The sequence below is a fragment of the Cololabis saira genome, chromosome 6 (genome assembly GCF_033807715.1).
Source record: "Cololabis saira isolate AMF1-May2022 chromosome 6, fColSai1.1, whole genome shotgun sequence".
Taxonomy (NCBI): domain Eukaryota; kingdom Metazoa; phylum Chordata; class Actinopteri; order Beloniformes; family Belonidae; genus Cololabis; species Cololabis saira.
In genome coordinates this window covers 18,864,105-18,885,772 of record NC_084592.1, presented here as the reverse complement: position 1 = coordinate 18,885,772, position 21,668 = coordinate 18,864,105, and the positions used below count along the sequence as shown (strand labels likewise).

The 21,668-nt window shown below is 38.9% G+C and overlaps 1 protein-coding gene across 1 annotated transcript in view; it reads right to left on the bottom strand.

Annotated features, from left to right (window-relative positions):
• The window catches only part of LOC133446441 (obg-like ATPase 1), a 54,390-nt gene extending 33,026 nt beyond the window's left edge, over nucleotides 1-21,364 (bottom strand). Inside the window, exons 1-4 of the mRNA XM_061724464.1 lie at nucleotides 21,227-21,364; nucleotides 21,021-21,112; nucleotides 15,294-15,437; nucleotides 11,703-11,830 (exon numbers count right to left, since the gene is read on the bottom strand). Coding sequence (XP_061580448.1) covers nucleotides 11,703-11,830; nucleotides 15,294-15,437; nucleotides 21,021-21,112; nucleotides 21,227-21,241 — 379 coding nt within the window. The 5' untranslated portion in view covers nucleotides 21,242-21,364. The remainder of the gene's footprint in view (nucleotides 1-11,702; nucleotides 11,831-15,293; nucleotides 15,438-21,020; nucleotides 21,113-21,226) is intronic.
• Nucleotides 21,365-21,668: the final 304 nt, after the last annotated feature.

Below are 21,668 nucleotides of genomic sequence, written 5' to 3'. Positions count from 1 at the left end.
CCCCCCCCCCCCTCATTCTAGTTGAGGCAAAATGCTAATTTAAATGCTGTGACAGCACCTCAACACAGCCTTAAAACGCACAAAAGGGGGACGACGCCAGCACAGCCAAATAATTGCGCTTTTTGCAGTTGGAGTATCAGTTTAAACAACGATGAGCGTAAACAAAGAACCATATTTATGACTATGTTTATCCAAGAATAACCACAATGGAAGCTAAAACTGGAAGCTGAATCGTGCAAAACAGATTTAGAAAAAAATGGTTTGCTTGTCTTCAACCACTTAACTTAGTTTCAATTTAAAAAAAAATCAAAAAATCTGACACTGTAATTCATCAGTAGTATATTGTATACAATATAATACAGAATATAGCATCTCATATATATATATATATTGTTGAGAGCATTTTATTTACATTTCTAATTTGCCAGACTAAGACTATTAAAATTCTTAATAAATGAGCCCAGTTTGAATTGTTTATACATTAAAATGTAGACTGAATATAAAGGGATAAATATTTATGTTAATATAAGTGGTTCCGTTTAGTTTATTCTGTCTGAGGTTTTTGCAAGTATAACCCTTGTATTGAAATCAGCCAGACGAGCACGATCATTGAGAAATTACTAAATCGCATAAACTTTCACAGACAAGCAAGCAAGTCTGATACAGTTGCATCCCTGAACATCTAACTTGTTCGTTTCACAGATGCATCATATGTGAGCAAATCGTTACACTCGTAAACAACAAAGTGGGCCTGTCACAGCTGTTACTGCAAAGTCTATAGTTGCATATTTGGGCAGGTGAGCATCAGGACACGGAAAGTTTTATCCTTGTTAGGCACAAAATCTTTATTTTCTTAATATTGATCCTTTAGCAACCTCCCGTTAAATCAGCGTCTTCAGTTGAATTAACTGTTGGTGAGAGACTGTGGTCAACAGCACCGTGACAAAAAACTAAACAACAACATGACAGTGGACATGTTTTTCACCACTTTGTGCTTTAAATGGACATAAGTAAAAAATAAAGATGTTTCGTTGGTGTCCCGACATTCCTCTGCCAAGGCCCGCAGCATTGATCATAAGATGTAGCCTGAGATTCCCGAGAGTGTTCACACTAACTATGTGTTTGTGGGTTTTTAGCGTGGCGGATAAACACTGTAAAACTGTACTTTTCTGTTTTGAGATCCATGCGATTAACATTTGAAGATGTGTTTTTGACATCAGCGCTGGTCTTCCTCTCTGATGGTTACCAACGTACACATTTAGATCCTCCGCAAATCAGTTGTGGATGTAATGGTTTTGAGCACCTTTAAGCGGATGCATGCTAACTGAGTGGCTTCTACAAACCCTCAACACTCATGGTCACATGCACATATAAATCAAGCTATTGGCAACAATCTAGCTAAGGATTAAACTGGAGTTTCCCAGAAATCCAAGTAAACAATCAATTATTAAGTGAGGTGCGTTCGACTCCGCGACACTAGGTGGTGCCAAACGGAAGTGTTCTTCCGGTTCCTTCTTTGTTGTCCGTCTTCTTCTCCTCCTACTGTTTTGATATTCTGGCTTTCGCTGTGTCGTCACTTCCTGAAGGGGGAGTCCCGGGGCAGACACTAGCTCGGCTAAAGGTGGGTTGCGTATACATGCCGGAATAACTCGAATTAGGACGCATTATCTGGCACTAATAGCTCGACCTCAAGAGCTTCCGTTTGGCTTGACTAAAGCTAAGGTGTATACATGGCTTTTAAAAAGTTGATATCAGTTGGCAGGGCCGCCGCAAGGGGTGTACGAACCGTGCAACCGCACGGGGCCTAGCGCCCAAAGGGCCTCGCGCTATGGGCCGTTTTTTTTTTTTTTTTTCCAATTTTTTTTCCAGTTTTTTTTCCTTTTTTCCCTTACAAATATCAACAGTCACGTTCCATTACATACCTAAATGTGTACTAGTCCGTGCATATCAAATAAATATATGTGCAATGATGTTGATTGATTGATGTCGCTGCGCAGCTGCGCGTGTCTGTTGTTCAATACAACTGATCAGACCAAGCGCATTGACACAAGGTGCTCTGATCCAGACGGGTGTGTAAAAAACTGTCACACAATGTCGAGAGAACGAGACAGATTCAGGAAATTTCCATCAGGGGATGAAAAAAGAAAAAAACTAAAGAAAATGGAAGAGTTTAATGCCTCTCTGAAAGGCTCGTTTGATACATTTGTTACAAAAATCACCGATCTGACCGGGTCTCAAGCAGCCGCGGGGCCCCATGTCGAGGCAAGAGATGATGATGAAGCAGGGGAAGGTATCCAGTATTTTGCTAATTGGAGAGTTAAAATTGCGCATATAGAAACCCGATCCGACCCGAAAAACCCAAAATTTTCGCGCGTGCGCGAGTGCCCCCCAGCCATTTCGCACAGGGCCTCGCAAATCTCCCAGACGGCTCTGTCAGTTGGATTAAGCCGACTATTCTGTTAGTGCATGTAAACGTACTGACCGTCTCTAGATTCAATCTTGGTGTCCCAGTCTGCTCTGCCTCTGTCAGAGACTCTTTCTCTACAAATGTCTGCAAAACTTCCACCCAACTCAGCCTCAAGTACTCCTAAACTATTCTCAACCCCTGTTCATGTTTGAGGACATCATGGATGGTCACCCTTTTCTACCCGTCTGCAGTTCGTCTTCTTCCCATTGTCACATCTACAGCCACAGTTTTTAAATGGCAAGATAAAGCAAGATACACCCACATCTGCAACTTGGGAAAAAAACAACAATTAAAGATTAGGTAAGCACATAACGTAGGAGTTAGTAGGTACTTGGTAGCAACATTATCTCCATCATTCAGCATTAAATTACTTTAAATTGAAGTTACTGGCTGTAATTGTAGTTCTACGAGTGCAGGTCTGTAACAGGTCTGTAATGGTCCATTTCTATTGATTCCTCTGTTTAAGTGACCACCAGTTAGATTATTTAGGTTGAATATTGGCCAATAATGATCAGTGGTCAATAGATCAGAGCATCCCTACTGTGAAGTAAGTCAATTCTCCATCAATGAATAGAAAAAAAAGATTTTAAAAATAGGTTTACATCATTTATTCAGATTTATTGATTTGATGTGATACTGTAAATGTTATACTCTTAATTTAAATATTTATTAGACTGTAGAATATAAAAGCATTTATAGAAGTATTTATGTCTGTCTTCACAATCTGCCTTTGGCTCTCTGGAGTAGGTCAACATTATTACATTAACTTGATATATTCATCAACAAGCAAACAAGAACAAGTATTAGACAGCCAAAGCCGCCTGTTTTAACAATGAAACAGTCCGTTTGCTCATTGATGAGCCCATCGTGGCTGCGTGAGGTGTCCTGGACATTTGTCAAGTTTGACAGCTTGTGAGTTGTTGAGTGAAAAGGCAGAAAGCCTGGAGAGCAGCCACTGCTGGCGTCAGTGTGGAGGCAGGCCAGCCATAAATCACCTCCGTCTGAACCGTTGATCCGGTTTGCTTGAAATGCCTGTGGTTAAAACAATCTGCTTGATTTTTTTTCTCTTCTCAGGAGAACATTAGTGAAGTATCTGAAGGATTGCATTAAACTGAACGTAGGGAAGGACAGTGAATGTTTTTAAATCATAAAAGTTTTCGGATTTCAGCGACTCTAGCAGATACATGGAAGGCAACCTCTGTCAAAATCTTGTTGTCTGGAAGACAAACAAGTTACAAGAGATGCTTTCAAAGTTTTTGAAGGTTATTAAAAAGACAGTTAACTAAAAGCTGAGCAATGCATAATAATACCTGTTTTTTTTTCTTTCGTATGAATGTACTTGTGCTCTAAGGATTTAAAAAACATAATTATCCTACTTCTCCATGCTTGATTGAACTGCGTCCGTGACTTCAGAGCAAGGACTTCAGAACTTGATGGAGGCGGATTTAGCTTTCAGGATGTGATCACGTAACACGGCAGATATTGTGAAGAACAGTTTCAACCTGTTAAAAAGGTGTTTTCCAGGTATCCAAGACTATAATCCATGCAAATGCAGCATCAAGCTCTTCTAATAAAAATCCAGCTTGAAATATAAATTATTTTCATTGTGAAAATGAGCAATAATTTCCTGCAAATAGTCTGTGTAAGACAAGTTATTTGAATAAGGGTATCCATGTCATCTGGACCCTCGCTGGAGCCCACCCCAGGTCTCTTCGGGTAAAAGACAGAACCCGGACAGGTCTCTAATCCATCACAGGGCCTCATACAAGCAACCTCACACTCCTACAGACAACGTGGAACCATCAATTAACCTGACATGTATTTTTATGGACTGTGGCAGGAAGCTGAAGTCCCCGGGGAAAATCCCCACAGCCACAGGGAGAACATGCAAACTCCACTCGGAAAGAACCCTGCCGGGATTTGAACCAGGAACCTCATTACTCTGAGGCAACAGAACTAACCAGTTGTTTCCGTTAAATCTTCTTAATGATAAAAGAAAAGAATATGAAATATGGAGAATTATCCATACTTAAATATGGACCAAAAGAAGTCAGTTTATTTGATTACAAAACACAAACGCCTCCTAAAATAATGATCCTGTTGCCTTAAACAATTAATGCTCAAACTCACTATAAGGCAAAGCAAACTAATTAGTACAGACAATAATCTGAAACAATATCTTTGTAAATACATTACGGCTCTACAAGTGATAGAAATATAATAATGTAAGCAAGATGGGGAAAAAAAGGAAGATTTAACCAGAAAATCAGGTGCTAACAGCATGAATCACAGTCTTTGCCAAAAATAGCTGCTACTTTCCACTCAGCTGGCCACAGCAGCGAAAAGTCCCTCAAGATGAAATGCGCTTCATCACGTTATCTTAAGGCTAGATTCTTCCTGAACGCTCTGCAACCGTAAATAAGTCCTCATTAGCTGTGAGGCTGGAGGTTTCCAGCAGGGACCGCGGGGGTCGCCGTGTGAGCATTCAAACATCTAATTGCTGGAAACCAAACATCTGGGAATAAGGCCAGGTGAGCTGGCAGAGTTGCGGGCGGGAAACAGAGGAGCAGATGAAGTAGAACGTGTCTGTGTCTTGTCTCAGACTGAAAGGTTCCGACCGCTTTCCAGTCACTGCACCCGGGAGTGTCTCGCCTGCAAACCGCTCTGTTACGAGACGAGGAAACGGGCACCCATTCACCAGAATCAGCTTTCAGGATGTCATCATGGATTTAAACGGTTTGTGGAGGGGTATTGTTGAAAGCCAATCCTCTGTTTATGCAGCCTTTTCAAAGTAATTTAGAGAGAAGAACATTTTCATGACGTGCGGAGCAGGCATCAGGAGGAAAACTTTGTCGTAGTGTGAAGGGAATAACATGATCCCACAAAGGATTCATACAAACATAATATTTCAAAATGCAGAAAGAATTCAGGGCTCAATTTTATCGGATTCAGGTCAACTGCTTCAATTGTAAGACACTCAGTCTGTACACAAGCGCCTTCTGTTAACTTCCAGACAAAAAGCATACCACTCAAGACGCACAAAAAAAATTCACACAAGCATATAATCAAGCTATATAAAAGTAGTGGCTTCAGTCTTGTATTCTCCTTAGATTTAATTACAAAACAAAAAAGCAGCTATGTTGGAGGGTGAAGTTGTGAAAGAAACCACATTGTTTCTGAGCACTTCACAAGAATGGAAACAATGACATGCCAGCGCAGATAGTCGCAGACGCACAAACACACACTTCACGAGAGGCTTTCGATTTCTATTTACGCCTGCCGGGAATGTTTGACTGAGCAGAAACAAAGGAATCGGTTTGAGATAAAGATCTGGTACATACGTTCGGCTTATAGTCAGAATAGCTATGGGTGTTATGTGGGTTATAAATAAATAAATAAATGAGTCTCATAAAAAAATACTAATCTAGATAACTAAATGGATAAAAAAGAAACTTCCCTCTCTGGTTTAACTCAAATGGAAAAACAAAAGTGTTGTTGAGCATTTCTAGAAGAACAATAAGTAGACCCTACACACATGTGATATAACTTCTGACTTTTGTATAATAATATTCAACTTATTTTGCTTTTGACTCTTTACAAACAACATATCTGGGTCGACCCACAAGTCAGCTGCTTCTCCTCCAGAACCTTCCACGGGACATGGTTCGGATCAGGCGGTATTAAAAAATTTGTGCTGTCAAGTGATTACAAAAATTGAAAGACTAATTAATTAAGATCTCTAATTAATTAATCTAATTAATCTCTTTTTTAAACTCACCTAAAAAAAAAGAAAAGCCCTCAACTTGAGGTGTTTTCCTTTAAATTCATTACATAATTGTGGCAGTTCAAAATATTGATATATAACAAAAAAAGTGGCTTTATAAAGTTTTTTTTTTTAACAGACTTGAACAGATGCAGTCTTAGCTACTTACATCCACCTGGCAAGAACATTCGCCAGCCTCTGCCCCAGACATGCGCGCGGTGCTCTCCTCGAGTTTAATTCAGGGAAACGCGTTACTGTGGCAACATCGTTGCTGCTAACGTTAGCTGTGGCTGCGCTCGCGACCGGGTGCTTTGCGTTTATGTGGCTAAACTTGAGCTGCTTCGGTGGTAGCAAAGTCCTTTCCACAAAGAACACATACCATTCTACCTTTATCAAAATTGCCGTTGGGGCATTTTAGAAGTGTAAATTCTCCATCCACTGGAGCGACAACATTCACATGCTCCTCCATTTTCAATTCTCTTCTCCGCTACTCGCTAGTGATGTGCAGATCGATACTGAAATAATACTGAAAATACTGATACTTCCGAGATCAGATCTGTATGCTCTAAAATCGATTCTCAAATTAAAATATCAATACTTTTGATACTTCAGTCTTTTGTGGTAATGTATATCATTAACAGGAATACGGTGGAAAGTAACTAAACTATTCAGATTTTGTGTAAATGACACGCTGCTGGTAGGAACACATTTTTTTCATTTCCATTTTTATATTTATCTTCATGGTTTTATTATTTTACTTAGGATCTTTTTTTATTGATGAAAACACCTTTATCAAACACTCTGCCGCTACCTCACTATACTCCTGACTTTAAAATAAACGGCTAAATAAGTGACTCTGATGTATTGTATTCTTAATCTAAAATACACCAATTTTTTTTATATTTATCAGGCACATTAGCTTTATTTGCACAATGTATTGGTATCGAATCGGTATCGCCCATACCAGCCTAAATTCTACTCAATATCGGATGGAAAACGAAATCGGTAGTATTGAACATCACTACTATGCACCGCCCCCCCCCAGGCCTGTCCCGCTACCGGCGGGACAGCCAATCAGTGTCCACTTCAAGGTGGGACTGATTTGTTTTCCACCCACAACATACCGGTAAGCACAAACACAGATTTCATAATAAAGCCAACTCGCAAACAAAAAAGTAAAGTCAGAATTAAAAAAAAAGATTAAGCGATTAAAAAACATAACGTGCTAAATATGCCTGTAATTAATTAATCGCAAATAACGTGCTACTTTGACACCCCTATAAAAAATAGCAATGTATCAGTGAGCCACGTGCATGCAGTGGATGAAACAGTCCTGCTGTTTGCACTAAGCACAACCGTGCCGTTTCCAAACGCACGGTTCCTACGACGACAACTAGATGAGTGAGGATTGTTTGGCGGTTCCTCCACTCGACACCCAGCAGTTTGTGTTCACACCTTTTTTATTGTTACACCCCCGTGGCAACAGCAAAAATTACTCGGTTTGTATGAGAAACAGTTTAAAGACTTCTGCATCTGTCAGCAGAAACTGCAGCAAAGAGAAAAGCAGTAAAGCAGGTGTTACGACCTGAACTTCAAGTTCAGGAAGTCAGTCCAAGTTTGTTCAGAAAAAGAAGGTCTTTGATCATTTACATAAAATATGACAGTCTGTGATTAGTTTACACATGAACGTATTATTATTATTATTATTATTGTTGTTGCAGATAGACCAGATTTTATTTTATTTTATTTATTTTTTTTATTTTATTTTTTAGATTAAAAAAAAAAAGAAAGTTTTAGTTTTTAATTGCATAAACCTATGCATTTATTGTTTTGATTCTGGGCTGGTGTTGAGAGTCAGAAATATATGTACCAGATGTAATACAGCCTGTTTATTTCACTACATAAGGTGATTCATAGTGATTTTTAAAGTCACAGGAATAATGTTAACTGGAATATGAACTGACAGCATAAAAGCTTTATATATATGTATGTATACGTTTGCATTTAGTTTTTCCTGTTTCCCACTTTTTTATCTTCATTAAATATTTATAAAATTTATTTAACTTTAACTAAATCCTTGTACGTGTTCTGATTCTGATCTGGCTTTACCAAAGTTAAACGTATTGTAGTAACCGGCAGCAAACTTCAAAATGTAGATATACGATCAAATCTACGAGTGATAGTTAGTCCATTGAAACATATTAGCTGCAAACCTACTGAGGTACCTAAACTTGATCCACTGATAGTTTTAATTCATTTACTTTAACATTGCCAGTGTTATGTCACCAATAAACATTAAACAAATAAACATTACAAATACAGAGGGTTCACTTTTGGAGAACTTTTCCAGCTGCAGCAGAAAGAGCCAAGAGTGGAAAGACCACGCAAACAGACAGGAAGGAGCAGCGGGAGGAAGTTCAAGGTCGCAGGACGTCTGTCCACGGACAAGTCATCAGGTAGAAAGAAGAATGAGAGAAATGCATCTCCTTTAGGTACTCCAATAAATCATTTGTGAAGTGGAATACTGCATTTGTTTACTTTGCTTATATTAAATGCTATTTTTTATCAATACTGCCAAAGAAAGTACAGCAAAATCAACCTGGGCCGGTATTTAAAATAGTATTTGTCTCCATTGCTAGATTTCACCTCCATTAAAGCTGCGTGGGGAGATAACTTTTCTATACCTTATCAGATCAATTATATTAAACCACAAATGTATGCAGAATTATAGGTGTAGCTGGAGAGAGACTACTACATTACAATATATATGGTGTCAAATGGTTAGCTGTCATCACTTTACTAACATAGCACTTTTGGTGAACTCGACCTCTAAGCTGTTCATAAAGATGTAAGAGAGCAAATCATTCTTTTTCTAAAGATAATTTGACTTGCTCTGCTCTTATTGTGCTAGTAAACACCCTCAGGTAGCTTTGGGTTGGTGTGGGAGAGTCTGGGGACGAGGATGTAGCCAGTAACAAGGACATTCATTGGGTCATCAAACATTGTCATCCCTGGCCGAGCCATCTAAGCTCAAATATGTAGCCTGTGGTAACTGAGGTGAGATGGAGGTGTTCCAGCCTACTACCTTCTACCGGACCTGCAGAGGATTTGTCCAGTTGTTTCCGTACAGTCTTTGGTACAACAGGTTTTAGAACCAGACTTAGCAGAAACATTTTTTAATGATGTCATCAATACTTTACCTTGCTGTGGAAGAATTCTGACCCATTACACCCTTTACAACATTACCTCAGTCTAGTAAGGATTATGAGTGTGGCTATAAACACATGGACTTTGACTGGAGCTGTGTGGATATCATTTTAAGTTTGGGATGAATGCACAGTTGCATGACCAACCTTTACCTCCAGAATATGTTTTGGTATACAACTCAGTTCTTGATCTAGTCCATTTCTTTCTGGTGTCCAACTCATCACCTTCCACCACAGCGTTGGACAGTTGCTACAACATATTGATATACTTTGTTCTGGTTGTCCGCAACATGTTCCAAACATCTTCACTTTAGGCTCATATGTGCTTAAAACATTGTTGTAAAAGTATTTTTGTGTCCTCCCTGGCAGTCTTGCTGTCGTACTCTTTTTGAAAGCAAGATACTTTATCATAACTTTTTTTTTAAACTCTTTTTTTTTTTATTTGGAATATGAGCTTTAGTTTTCTAAAAAAAGAGAGTCTGAAATGTTGCTCTATTTTTTTTTTTTTTTTTTTTTTTTTTTAAGCATTGCATGGCCAGACCACTGGAAGAACTATGCTTGATATTTTTGCCTGGGGATATTGGCAGCACAATGTTTTCCACTTGTGAATAATCTTCATCACTGTAAACAAATGGACCGCAAATTTTTTTTACATGACCTCATAATCATTCACATATTAATGGGTTGCAATAAATCCTTCTCTAAGATCAAGGCTGATGTCTTTCCTCCTTGGAATTGTGTAAATGCACACCTGAATGCTTCACACCAGCAACCTGCCACATTTTTTCTTTCATATATAATCATGCACTACTTGTTCAAATGCAAAACTTTGTATGAGACATGAACACGTTTCTTTCATGTTGGTTAAAGAAAAATGGTTATATGTCTTTAACTATTTTTCATGAGGTGAAGTTTCACATACTTCAGCAATTTACATGTATCATATAATATGAAATTATACAAAATGAAGGGTATTTACGCTTTCTACAGATGGGTAATGCTGCTACCGTTATTCAAATGCAAAGTGTCCTCAGATTCCTGCTTTGTGTGTCACTTCTTCTAAAGCCAGAGTCACATAAACAAAACAAACATGCAGATTTGTGCAAAAACCAGTATGTGACACACAGTTTTGGTGGATATGTTATGCAGGTAGTACTCTTTAACGGATTTTAAACATGACTCTTTTCATTTTATTTCAATCAAACCTAGAATAATAAATTCATTTAACTGTAAGAAATACAAAATGACATCAGCTCTGTTGTTGGACATTTATGATAGAAAATGTCAGTAAAACTAATCTCATCAGACTTGTGTGCTCTGTCGGTCATAGATCTTACCATAGCTCGTCTTCTACAACGGCTGTGCTTCTCAATAATCACAGATGCAGAAATGCTACATGAAAATGATCCTGCGACAGATGCAGCAGGTTTGTGACGGATGGGGACAACCAAGGAACAATACATAAAAATGGCTTCAATCTTAACCCTTTTAACGCCTGCCACTATCGACTTACCAACTAATCAGAGCTCTTTTCACACAGCGGGAAAGTCAATAAGGGTATACATTCAGCAAACAAACTCAGCAGTTTCTGAAATGGGCCTCTGCATTCATTTCACTTGCTCTAATTTCAATTATTGTAGCGTTTGACACTCTAATTGTCCAAGACAGAGATAATGTCAGAGACTCAGGAGAATCTGAGACGGAGAAAATTATTTGAAGACATTAAAGTAACAGAAGGTTATATTTGCAAGTGAAGCAATTAAACATTATCCAAAATGCTAGAAACAGGCCAAAGAAAACATTTAGAGAAGAGAAGATATAAAGTGTAGTATGAGCAAAAAAAGTTAGAAGAAGAAGATTCACCGTGAAAGGTTTATTTATAAATACTTACTGCCTTTTCATGTCCTAGTGCTAAATCAGAAGTGGCATTAGGAATCATATAATAATATGTTGCACTTTTCTCAACAGTACAGTTTTCATACCTCCGAATGTGCTACTGACTGTGAGAAACCTCATTTAGGGAGCCTCCCTTTAGGAATGTGAGGTTTGGTCTGATTTCATTAATCCTAACCGCTGTGTTGATCTTGGCTCCGAGTGCACAAGCAGAGCTCATTCGATTACGTCCTCCGCGCTCAAAGATCTGGTTGTGGAGTCTCAGCTGGACCAAATGTTGTCGATGGAGCCAATTCAGCAATGGCGTAATAGCTACTTCACAAGTGTTTAAGGTGATTTGTGGACAATGTAAAGACGTATATATGTGACTCACGTGTCATGTGGAAGATGCTGTCACAGGCACTGATGTGGGACAGGAAGGCATTTCCCAGTCCTTGGCCGGCATGAGCACCTTTCACCAAGCCAGCGATGTCAACAACATTCAGGAATGCTGGGACTTTGCTGAAAAAGAAAAAAGGGGAAAAAATGACTGAAATGAAACAGAAAATCTCCTCTGGGCGCTACGATGCAGAACTAATTTTAAATTCTTTTGTTTATCCAGTTTCTCAAAGGCACAGATTTAATTTTCTCCACTGAAATGTTTTTATTTTAAAGTACTTTACAAAGTCAACGCTATGCATGTTGCTTCTCTATAAGAAAGACAAAATACTAGGATTTGAAATAATAATAATAACCAGCCAGGAGCAATTCAACACCACCAGGGGCAAAATTTATGAGCTGAAACAAACAAAAGAATACTATATTATCCTAAGGACATTTCTATATTAAATAAATGTTAATATAGTATAATCATAGCTTGAATTTAACATTTTTGATCAGATGTTATATAATGTATTCTCTCTTTCACTCATTTTCATTAAGAGTTGATTTAAAAAAAAAAAAAATCTTATTTGATCAGATTTTGAAGTCAGTTCCTTAAAAGGTTTGATTGTAAAAAGACTTATTTTTGTCAGAGCAACTGTGTAAAAGATAAGTGTTTTAATAAGTGAACTACAAAGTTATTTTACAAAAGAATAAATAATGTCGCTAGAAATTATAGTTAATTTTTTTTTCTAAAAGCTGGAACCGTAGCTATGCATATCGAGGTGAAAAGAAAGTGTAAAGATGTTTATCTTTTAAAGAGGTGATGTCCACAGGTGATCGCAATGTTGATTTTGTTCAAAAGCAGTAAAAGGCTGATTCTGTGAAGAGCAAAGAAAGACTCTTTCTCTTTCTAGGGTGCTTTATATTGTAAAATAATTTTTAAAAAATCTGTAGGATTTTCAGTCTGCCGGGCAGGAGTATAACATGGACACCCATGATCTTAAATGCCACAGTTAAAAAAGGGTCATTTGTCAAGATTGCAAAATATACAAAGGGTCACTGTGGGAAACCTCTACCAAGCTCTGGAATATGGAGCTAAAATCACAAGAACCACTTAGGTCTTATTTTAACCTTCCTCACCCCGGTCTCTGGTGTTGGAGGAGTCTGTGGATCGACCCTGACACAATGTAAATGTGGATTGTGGTCACACAAGTCGGTATTCTGGACAGTGTAGAGTGCAGATACAGGACTCGCCGGCTCGCAGTCCTGACTCATCACTATCAGAGAAAGTGGAACAAAAGAGACTCTGTACCGTTGCGTACTTCAAGATGTACAGACTGTTTCATACATTAAACATTCATAATCGCTTGGCATCTTCAATCCATCCATCCATCCATTTTCTATACCCGCTTCATCCTTTGCAGGGTCACGGGGGTCTGCTGGAGCCTGTCCCAGAATGCTTTTTAAGCGTTATGAGAAAAAAATTGTGATATTAAAAAAGTGGTGGAAGCTTTACAGTCCCAATTTTTTGTGTTCCAGGCTTGAGATGAAAAAAAGTTTATGTATATTTATAAATCGAGGAAGATGATGAGAAAAAACATGAAATATCTTGAGTTCATGCAATTTGCAAAAACATGAACATCAAAGGAAATATTATTTAATTTTAGTGTCAGTCCAATTCACAGCAAAAGTCATCGAAGGACTTCTGAGTTATAATCATTTCAATTAAGAACAATCATTTTAAACACAGTGTAACACAAACATTGAGATACAAAAGTGATAATGTGTCTATACTTTAATTTGAAAACTGAATAAGACGTGACATATTAGTCCAATCATGTGCGATAAAAGCAATAAACGACAGTCACACCTGCCGTCAGCTACCAGCAGACACAAATCTACAAGAATGGATGAAAAATAAAAGAATCATGGTTTTGGAAAAGTTTGCACAAACGGAAATGGTTCGGACGGACTTTAAGAGAGCAAATGTCCAAAAACTTTGATGAACTGAAACAAGACTGCAGAGAAAAACGAGTCAAAATTCCTCCACAATGATGGGAGAGACTAAAAAGTCATACAAGAAACAATGACCTCACGTTATTGCGTATAAAAGAGGATATACAAGCTGTTGAATCATTGGGGTACTCAGTACTGCCCACGTGATTTTTACTTTCTCTCAGCTTAAATTTATATTTTGTTTGTCTGAGATTATTTTCCTTTTATTTACACACCCACACACAGACACACCAAAGCACACGCACACAGATTTCAGTACTAAAAGAGCGGGTCACAACTTCTGCATGACTCTATTTTATCTTCTTTTCAACCAGCGGTACACGGTAATTGATGTGTAAACCACACAATGGCAATCTGGGAAAGAGTAGAGGAAGCCAGTTTGAGAAAAGTGGGGAGAACTGGTGAGCAGCAGTGTGTTTCGTGGCGAGACGAGCACTGCGGAGGTAGTTTGGTTGGTTTGAGGTTGATGGAGAAAGTCAGCGTGAGTTGCACCGCGTCTGTGAAGATTCAGCAAAAACAGTGCAGAGAGGGGAACTCTGGTATTTTGTGAGGAGGTCCAGAGTACCAGAAAACAATGTTAGAGTTGTACAGACATGTATGATGCCAGCATGACAGTGGGGAGGGGTTTAGTTGGAGTGAAAGGGGGGTTTCAGGTGGAAGTGGGACTACATCAAGGGCCCCTCTAGTTTGCTGTGATGATGGATAGGTCGACAGTTGCAGTCAGATGTTTGCGGATGATACTGTGATCAGTAGTGAGAATGAAAGTGCAAAAATTCCTAAAGAGATGAAGGTGTGTGGCAGAGAGAAGAGGAATGAAGTTCAGTCAAAGCAAGAGAGGATGTAAAGAAGGCTGAAGAAGATGCAGGACTTTAAATACTTGTGCAATGGGAAGTGTGGAAAAGGATGAAGAAGAAAGTGAAGACAGGGAGGAATGGGTGGACAACAGGGTTAAAAAGTGTTAACAGTTCTCACATAATTAGATTAGGACTATTTTATGTTGTGGATTAATGAGAGCTAGAGTTTAGAGGTGCAGGACTGGTTAAGCCCTGAAGTATTTCCTTTATGTTTTCAAAATGTCACAAGTTTATGCAGTGGCTGAGTAAGAATGATCTTCATGCACTTGGATCTGGAAAAATGTCTGAAAACGCTGTAGTATATACACATCTAGCCAGAAGTCATAACTTTTATGATGACACACCAGAGGAAGCCAGTAAGCGATGTTGCTGTTTATAATCATAGCGCAACAAATCCTCACTTTGCTGAAAAATTGCTAATAAACACAACAAAAGCAGCAGCATGCACAGCTTTACAGTTTGCCATTGATTTTTTATTTTATTTCTCAAAAGGTTGGCAGGATAGACAAGCAGCTACTGCACAACTGCACAGCCTTTCATCCAATGGATGTTTTTATTTGCATGGCTGCTGGTGTCGATAGAAGTGCATGATTTTGTCTCGTAGTGCAGATCTCATCGACCACATAACGACCACAGCATTGTTCTGTGATTTCACCGCGGCCATGGCAAGAGCGCCATCGGAGCCTACTACGACTGTGAGGTGTGACTAATGCGTGAATGAGACCCCATACCTGGCAGGTTTGTGGAATTGGCAGAGGAAATCATAGCGTTCGTCTGGAATGGGCACTCTGCTTTCATTTGGGTCAATGGTGCAGAAGGGGAAATTTTCAGCTGCAGCCTGGCTCTTTGTCAGCACGTTGAAAAAGGTCGACTTCCTGAAAATAAAAACAGCAGTGCGGTCAAGACGTACGAACGTGCTTATGTGCAGTTTTACAGAATGAACATGAAGCACTTCGGATTATTATGCAAGGTTATTATAGTTTTGGATACAAGGTATAAAAATGTCATTTTAATCAACTAACTAACTGAGGTCACGAGTAGGCCTGTGTTGAAAAGATTGATTCTCCGATTTTAAATCGATTCTCATATTAATTCCTAAAAATTGATTCATATGTCTAAAGATCGATTTAATTTTTTTTTTTTTTTTTTTTACAACTTTTGGTATTTTTTTGTTTATGCCAAAAAAGGAATATTTTGTTGGACACGAGAATAACTGGTGCCATGTTTTTGCCTTTAGATATGTTTAAAGGTATGAAAACATTAAAGTTTTCAGTTATAATTGCATAAATTGTCTATATTTCTTTGCTTTATATACTGTCTTGGGGTTACATTTGCATAAATGTTAAAAACCAAATTCTCATAAATGGGGAAAAAAATAAAAGCGATTTCTTTCGTCCTCTGTTTGCTGCCCTGGATCTGTTTGGTAATTCTGCCACACGATGTTTCTGAAAGCAGTTCTATCAGCATTCTGGGAGGTGATTGGTCCTTACAGCATCATTAGCTGCCAATACTTGCTGTTGAATCTCAATATAATACTAGTAGTAATATATTGCATAACTAGACAGTCATATAATTCATGCAACAGCTGAAAAAACAGTTTTATTAACAGTAACCCAAATCAATATTGGATCGAATCAAATCTTGATAATCCATTGTGAATCTTAAGAATCGGAATCGAATCGATTCTTGATATTTGAATCGATCCCCAGCCCTAGTCACGAGTCAGAAAAGCTCCATTCAGTATTATATCATTTGTAAGGTTTGATGATCTTATGATCGGGCTGTAAAGCCATAACGCAGCTTTTTTTCCTAAACCTATGGGCTCGAAGTGTCTTCAAACTACACTGCGGTTCACCCTGAACAGTTCGCCAGTCCATCACAGGACCAAACAAGACGAACAATCACTCTCACACCAGAGAAAACCCACCCACACACACACACGCATGCAGGGATAACACACAAACTCCACACAGAAATACGCTGGCTGATATTTGAGCCAGGAATTGTCTTGTTGTGAAGCAACAGCATTAACCACCACACCGCTGTGTTACCCATTTATAATAATAATAACAGCCCCGTGCTCCCAGTGTGGGCGGTTGCCCCTTCAAGGTCCAGCAGAGACCCGGGAGCTTCAGGGTTTTATCTGCGTTGGATTCTCCTGGATGATAAATCTCCAGTGTTGTTAGCCTCACTTACACCTGGGAACTTCACTTCTTCATGTATGCTTCCTCTTTCAATATGTTTGGTGTTTTATATCCTCAGATGTTCTCTCTTCTTGCTGTTGTTGTCGTTTGGTATTGATTCATCTGCACCTTGTCACCATCACCGCCTAATTGGCCACCAACGGTTTATCCCACAAAGTCTTTGCTCTTTTGCTCTTTCTTTCTTTTCCAACCCGGTTATGACGTTCCACGTGCATCATGCCTTTGCCTACAGGCATGACCCTGCTGTTATGTTGGGTGTGTGGCCTCGGGGTCGGGGCTGGTTATGGTCAGGATCTGGCCTCTATCACTCCTGCACTCAGGGATTGCAGCTGCACTGCTTTGATTCAGCACATTCACATTCATTACACCACAAATGAGCAGGATGTTTGCTCATACTGGCAGATATGTGTCCATATACATTGATTGTAATTATTGTTGTTATATTATTTTCAGAGGTGTCAAGTAACAAAGTACAAATACTTTGTTACCTTACTTAAGTAGAAATTTTGGTTATCTATACTTCACTAGAGTAATTATTTTTCAGACGACTTTTTACTTTTACTCCTTACATTTTCACGCAATTATCTGTACTTTTTACTCCTTACATTTTAAAAACAGCCTCGTTACTCTATTTTATTTCGGTCTTTAAAGAGAAACTATCCAGTTAAATTGCTCCGTCCGGATAGAGTGAATTTGGTTGTGGTTGTTTCAGATGTTCTTGTCCAGTTTTGTTCTTACATCCGTTCCCTCAGATTCCTGCAACTAAACTTGGATGTACATTCCAATAAAGGTTAGGATAAATGATAACACGCCTCTGAAGTTTGACTTTTTGCACCATTACAATACTTATAGGCAACTAGTCATCATATCTCCTGCTCTCTGAAACACATGTTAATGCTCAATAGTACACATATATGGTTCTTTAATATATTTGCATTATACTAAGATGCATTCATTTCAATGGCTTTAGTTCTTAATGGCCTTTTCCCCCTTACATTACTTTTACTTTTATACTTTAAGTAGTTTTGAAACCAGTACTTTTGTACTTTTACTTGAGTAAAAAACTTGAGTTGATACTTCAACTTCTACAGGAGTATTTTTAAACTCTAGTATCTAGTTTAAATCTAGTATCTATAAATCTAGTATCTACCTGAGTAATGAATGTGAATACCTTTGACACCTCTGAGATTATTTTAGTTTGCAAGGTGGGAAATCCCTTATTTTCGAACAACTTATGCACCTCCCAAAACATGTAAAGAAAAAAAGTCATAAGTTGTGTGCAAACCTCAGTGTTTTTACACATGAAGAGCAATGTTCTCTGTGTATAAGTTGTTTTGCATGTATTTATATTTGCGATATTAGGAATGCAATCATAGTTGACGGGGAGGTGCATGTTGTATATTCAGTAAGAAAGTCATAATATTAACAGCAAAAAAAAAATAACTTACCCAACATTGGTCATGCCTACTTAGCCGACACCGGTTTATCCACAAAGACTTTGCTCTTTCTTTCTTTTCCAACCTTGAGCGTATCCGTTCCGTTTTAAGGTTTTTTCGGCTACCTGGTTATGACGTTCCATGTGCATCGTGCCTGTGCCTACATGTATGACCCTGTTTTTCTGTTGGGGGTATAGCCTTGGGGTTGGGGCTGGTTATGGTCAGGAAAAGCCCTGCTCCTGGGGTCTTGTCTGATCTGCCTCTATCACTCCTGCACTGCTATGATTCAGGCCCCAGCGCTGTCTTTCAGAGCAGAATTTCAACACTACTAGTAAGACTTCTGTTTATCTGCCACCTATTTAGTCTGATGGTGATAAATGCCTCGCAGGTCCTTTCCCTTCTGCGATGGCGTCTCCTCCTCCCTTTATGTTTCTCCTGCCTAAGACGTTTGCTGAGGAATTCATCACCTGAAATCATCCTGTGGGGGTATTTGTTTCATCCTAGATGGTAGCTATGAGACTTGCCAGACCTCCTTCTTCTTGGTGTACAGTCTGTGGGTGCTGGATTTAGGATGAAACCATCCATGTATTATAAGGAATGTTCTTGTCTTGACCTCAGTGGCCTCCCTCTCCTGCTGTGGACAGGTTATCATACCAGCACCACATCTAATTACTGGAATTCACACCTGAAGATGGCTCAGACTTTCCATTCCCGTGGCTCTCCGGGACCAGCCTTACACTTTATAGGAACCTGGTTTTGCCTGACTTCTGTAGGGCCTCTTCCTGATTGCCATTTTGCAATTTGCTGGTGGGATCTTAAGGTGTTGATTGAATCGAATATGCTGCGATGTTAGTGCAACCCCTTCAGTGCCATTTAAGCATATTTATCCTGTCCAAATGGCTGCTTGATGATTGAACATATATCCCGAGCCAATGAGTGTTGATCTGGCTATGTAAAACAGCAGTGGGGATGGATCAACTTGATTAAACTAGAGTTTTGTTTTGGTTTTGTGGTCCCTTTGTAAATCATTTGCAAAATATTACAGCTTTTATAGATATTCTGCTGTCTCCAGGTCACATGTTTTATTGTAGGACTGGTTTGGGAAGTGAGCCTCTTTGTGTTTTTGCTTGAATGCCCCGTTAATTTTGATCATCGTGGCTGTCAACAAACGAGCTGCCTAAATCAAGGACACGAGACTATTGCATTGTTTCCTTCAGTATACGTCTATTTAATTTGTCTGCAAGAGCAGTAGAAAATAATATTCAATAGCTCATAAAATAAAATATGGGTTTCATGAATAGTTAAAGGATGAAATTGAAGAAATAAATGTCCAAACAGTGTCTGCACAATCAGTGTCATGAATCAAATGAAGCTGATGCACAAGACAAAAGGTGAGTGCAGATTCGTATCTGCAGCAGCAAACTGGTGAACTGTGAAGAGCTGAGGCAGTTGCTGATTCTAAGGTGGGTCTATTACATAAGCGTAACCTTTTTTCCTGCCTTTTAGCAAACAAAAAAGACAGCCAGTTCCTAGTGTGAGGTATGCAAAGTCACACCCAACTAACAGCTGGATCTGAAAACCGTCCATTCATAAAGGAACCAGAGGAGGGTAGATGAGCCCTGCTTTGACACAGATGAGGCCTGGCAGGCCGCAACATCACTGAGTCCTACTTCTTATACCAGGAAGAAATTATGGTTTCGCCGCTGTAAAAAATGAAAAACACTGGACACTGGAGAGTGAAATCTATATGCAGTATTCTCCCGGCAAAACTGCAACCAATACACATCACATGAGAGCAAACATAGGAAACTGCAGCTGTATATAATATATGCACTCTAGATATTTTGTTAATGAGTGCTCAGAATTTTTTTAAATCCCCTCATTCCATTAAAAGTTTGATGAAAACAATAGGACCCACTATATTTATAAGAAATTGCTGCATAACATGTCAACATAATGTCCTTTTCATCTGTGGCTTTTTTTAGGCTGCCTTTTCACTTGACGATGACTCACACGGTACTTTAAAGATCCGCAAAGCGAATGAGAACCTGTCAGCTGATAAGTGGATGTAAACCTTTACCTGTAACTCAAAAAGGGCTACAGGGGTACACAGGGTTTACTAACGAGGACTTTGTATGAAGGAACGTTTTCATAGACACTGACGAAGAGGATTTTTATTTGACCGGTCTGACCTCGTCTGACCCACAAGCCTAATTCAAAAAGAGCTTCAAATGTGAATATATCAGTGTGATTCACCTGCAGAGCTGTCAGGAACGTAACCCGCTGGCCAACGGGAGTCAGTGGGGATTCAAAACAAACGGACAAGATACGGTATGTTGCTCAAACACTTTAAAAGACAGAACGCTGGTATCCATGTAAGGTATGACAAGGGTTGGCGGGGACACTTGGCTCCAGACTCTGAACACACTCAAAGGCAAAGCTGCAGTTGTTGAGAAGCACATTCACATTCATTACACCATGAGCAGGATGTTTGCTCATACTGGCAGATATGTGTCGATATACACTGATTATAATTATTGTTGTTATATTATTTTAGTTCGCAAGGTGGGAAATCCCTTATTTTGGAAGAATTTATGCACCTCCCATCCAAACATGTAAAGAAAGTCATAAGTTGTGTGCAAACCTCAGTGTTTTTAGACATGAAGAGAAATGTTCTGTGTATATTTTGTTTTGCATGTATGTATATTATGTATATTTGTGATATTAGGAATGCAATCTTAGTTGACGGGGAGGTGCATGTTGGTAAATTCAATGAGAAAGTCATAATATTAACAGGAAAAAAAAAAACACAACTTACCCAACATTGGGCAGGCCAACAATTCCTATTTTGAGTGAGGTGCCAAACCTTCCAATCAGCGGTGGCGGCTTTGGAACAGCGTCTCCCTTTGCCTAACGAAGACAGTGTAGAAATATCTTCAGTCAGTGAGCACCCACACGTCTACATATACTGTACACCCATTTTTTCCCTCCCTTGATTGGATGAATCTCCTTAAGAAAACACACCTTTTTTGGAGCCATATCTGACACTTAACTCTCAGTCGACTTCAGCGGCGGTTCACAAACTCAAAGAAGCCCGTTCATTAGCAGAAAAGGGATCTAAGATCAGTCCTCAGATGTAACCAGGCGACTGCACTTCAACTAACGCGCTCAAAATAGCACATGCAGCCTCTAGAAATGTAAGTTGACACTGTACACGGGAAAGCTGACCAGCGCCTCCAAATATAGCTGTTGATTGTTGAATGCAGATTGATGAGCACCAATAAAAAAACTTTTACCACTTATAAGACATGTAATATCTTTCAAAGGAGAGCTGCTTCACTGACTTTAAGGGGCACTATAGATTAACATTAATTATCACTTATTTTCATTTGGTGTTTGCCTGTTTTACAGCTAAAAATCCTTATTGTTTAATAAATTCTCTTAATATGCACAGATATGTTAATTT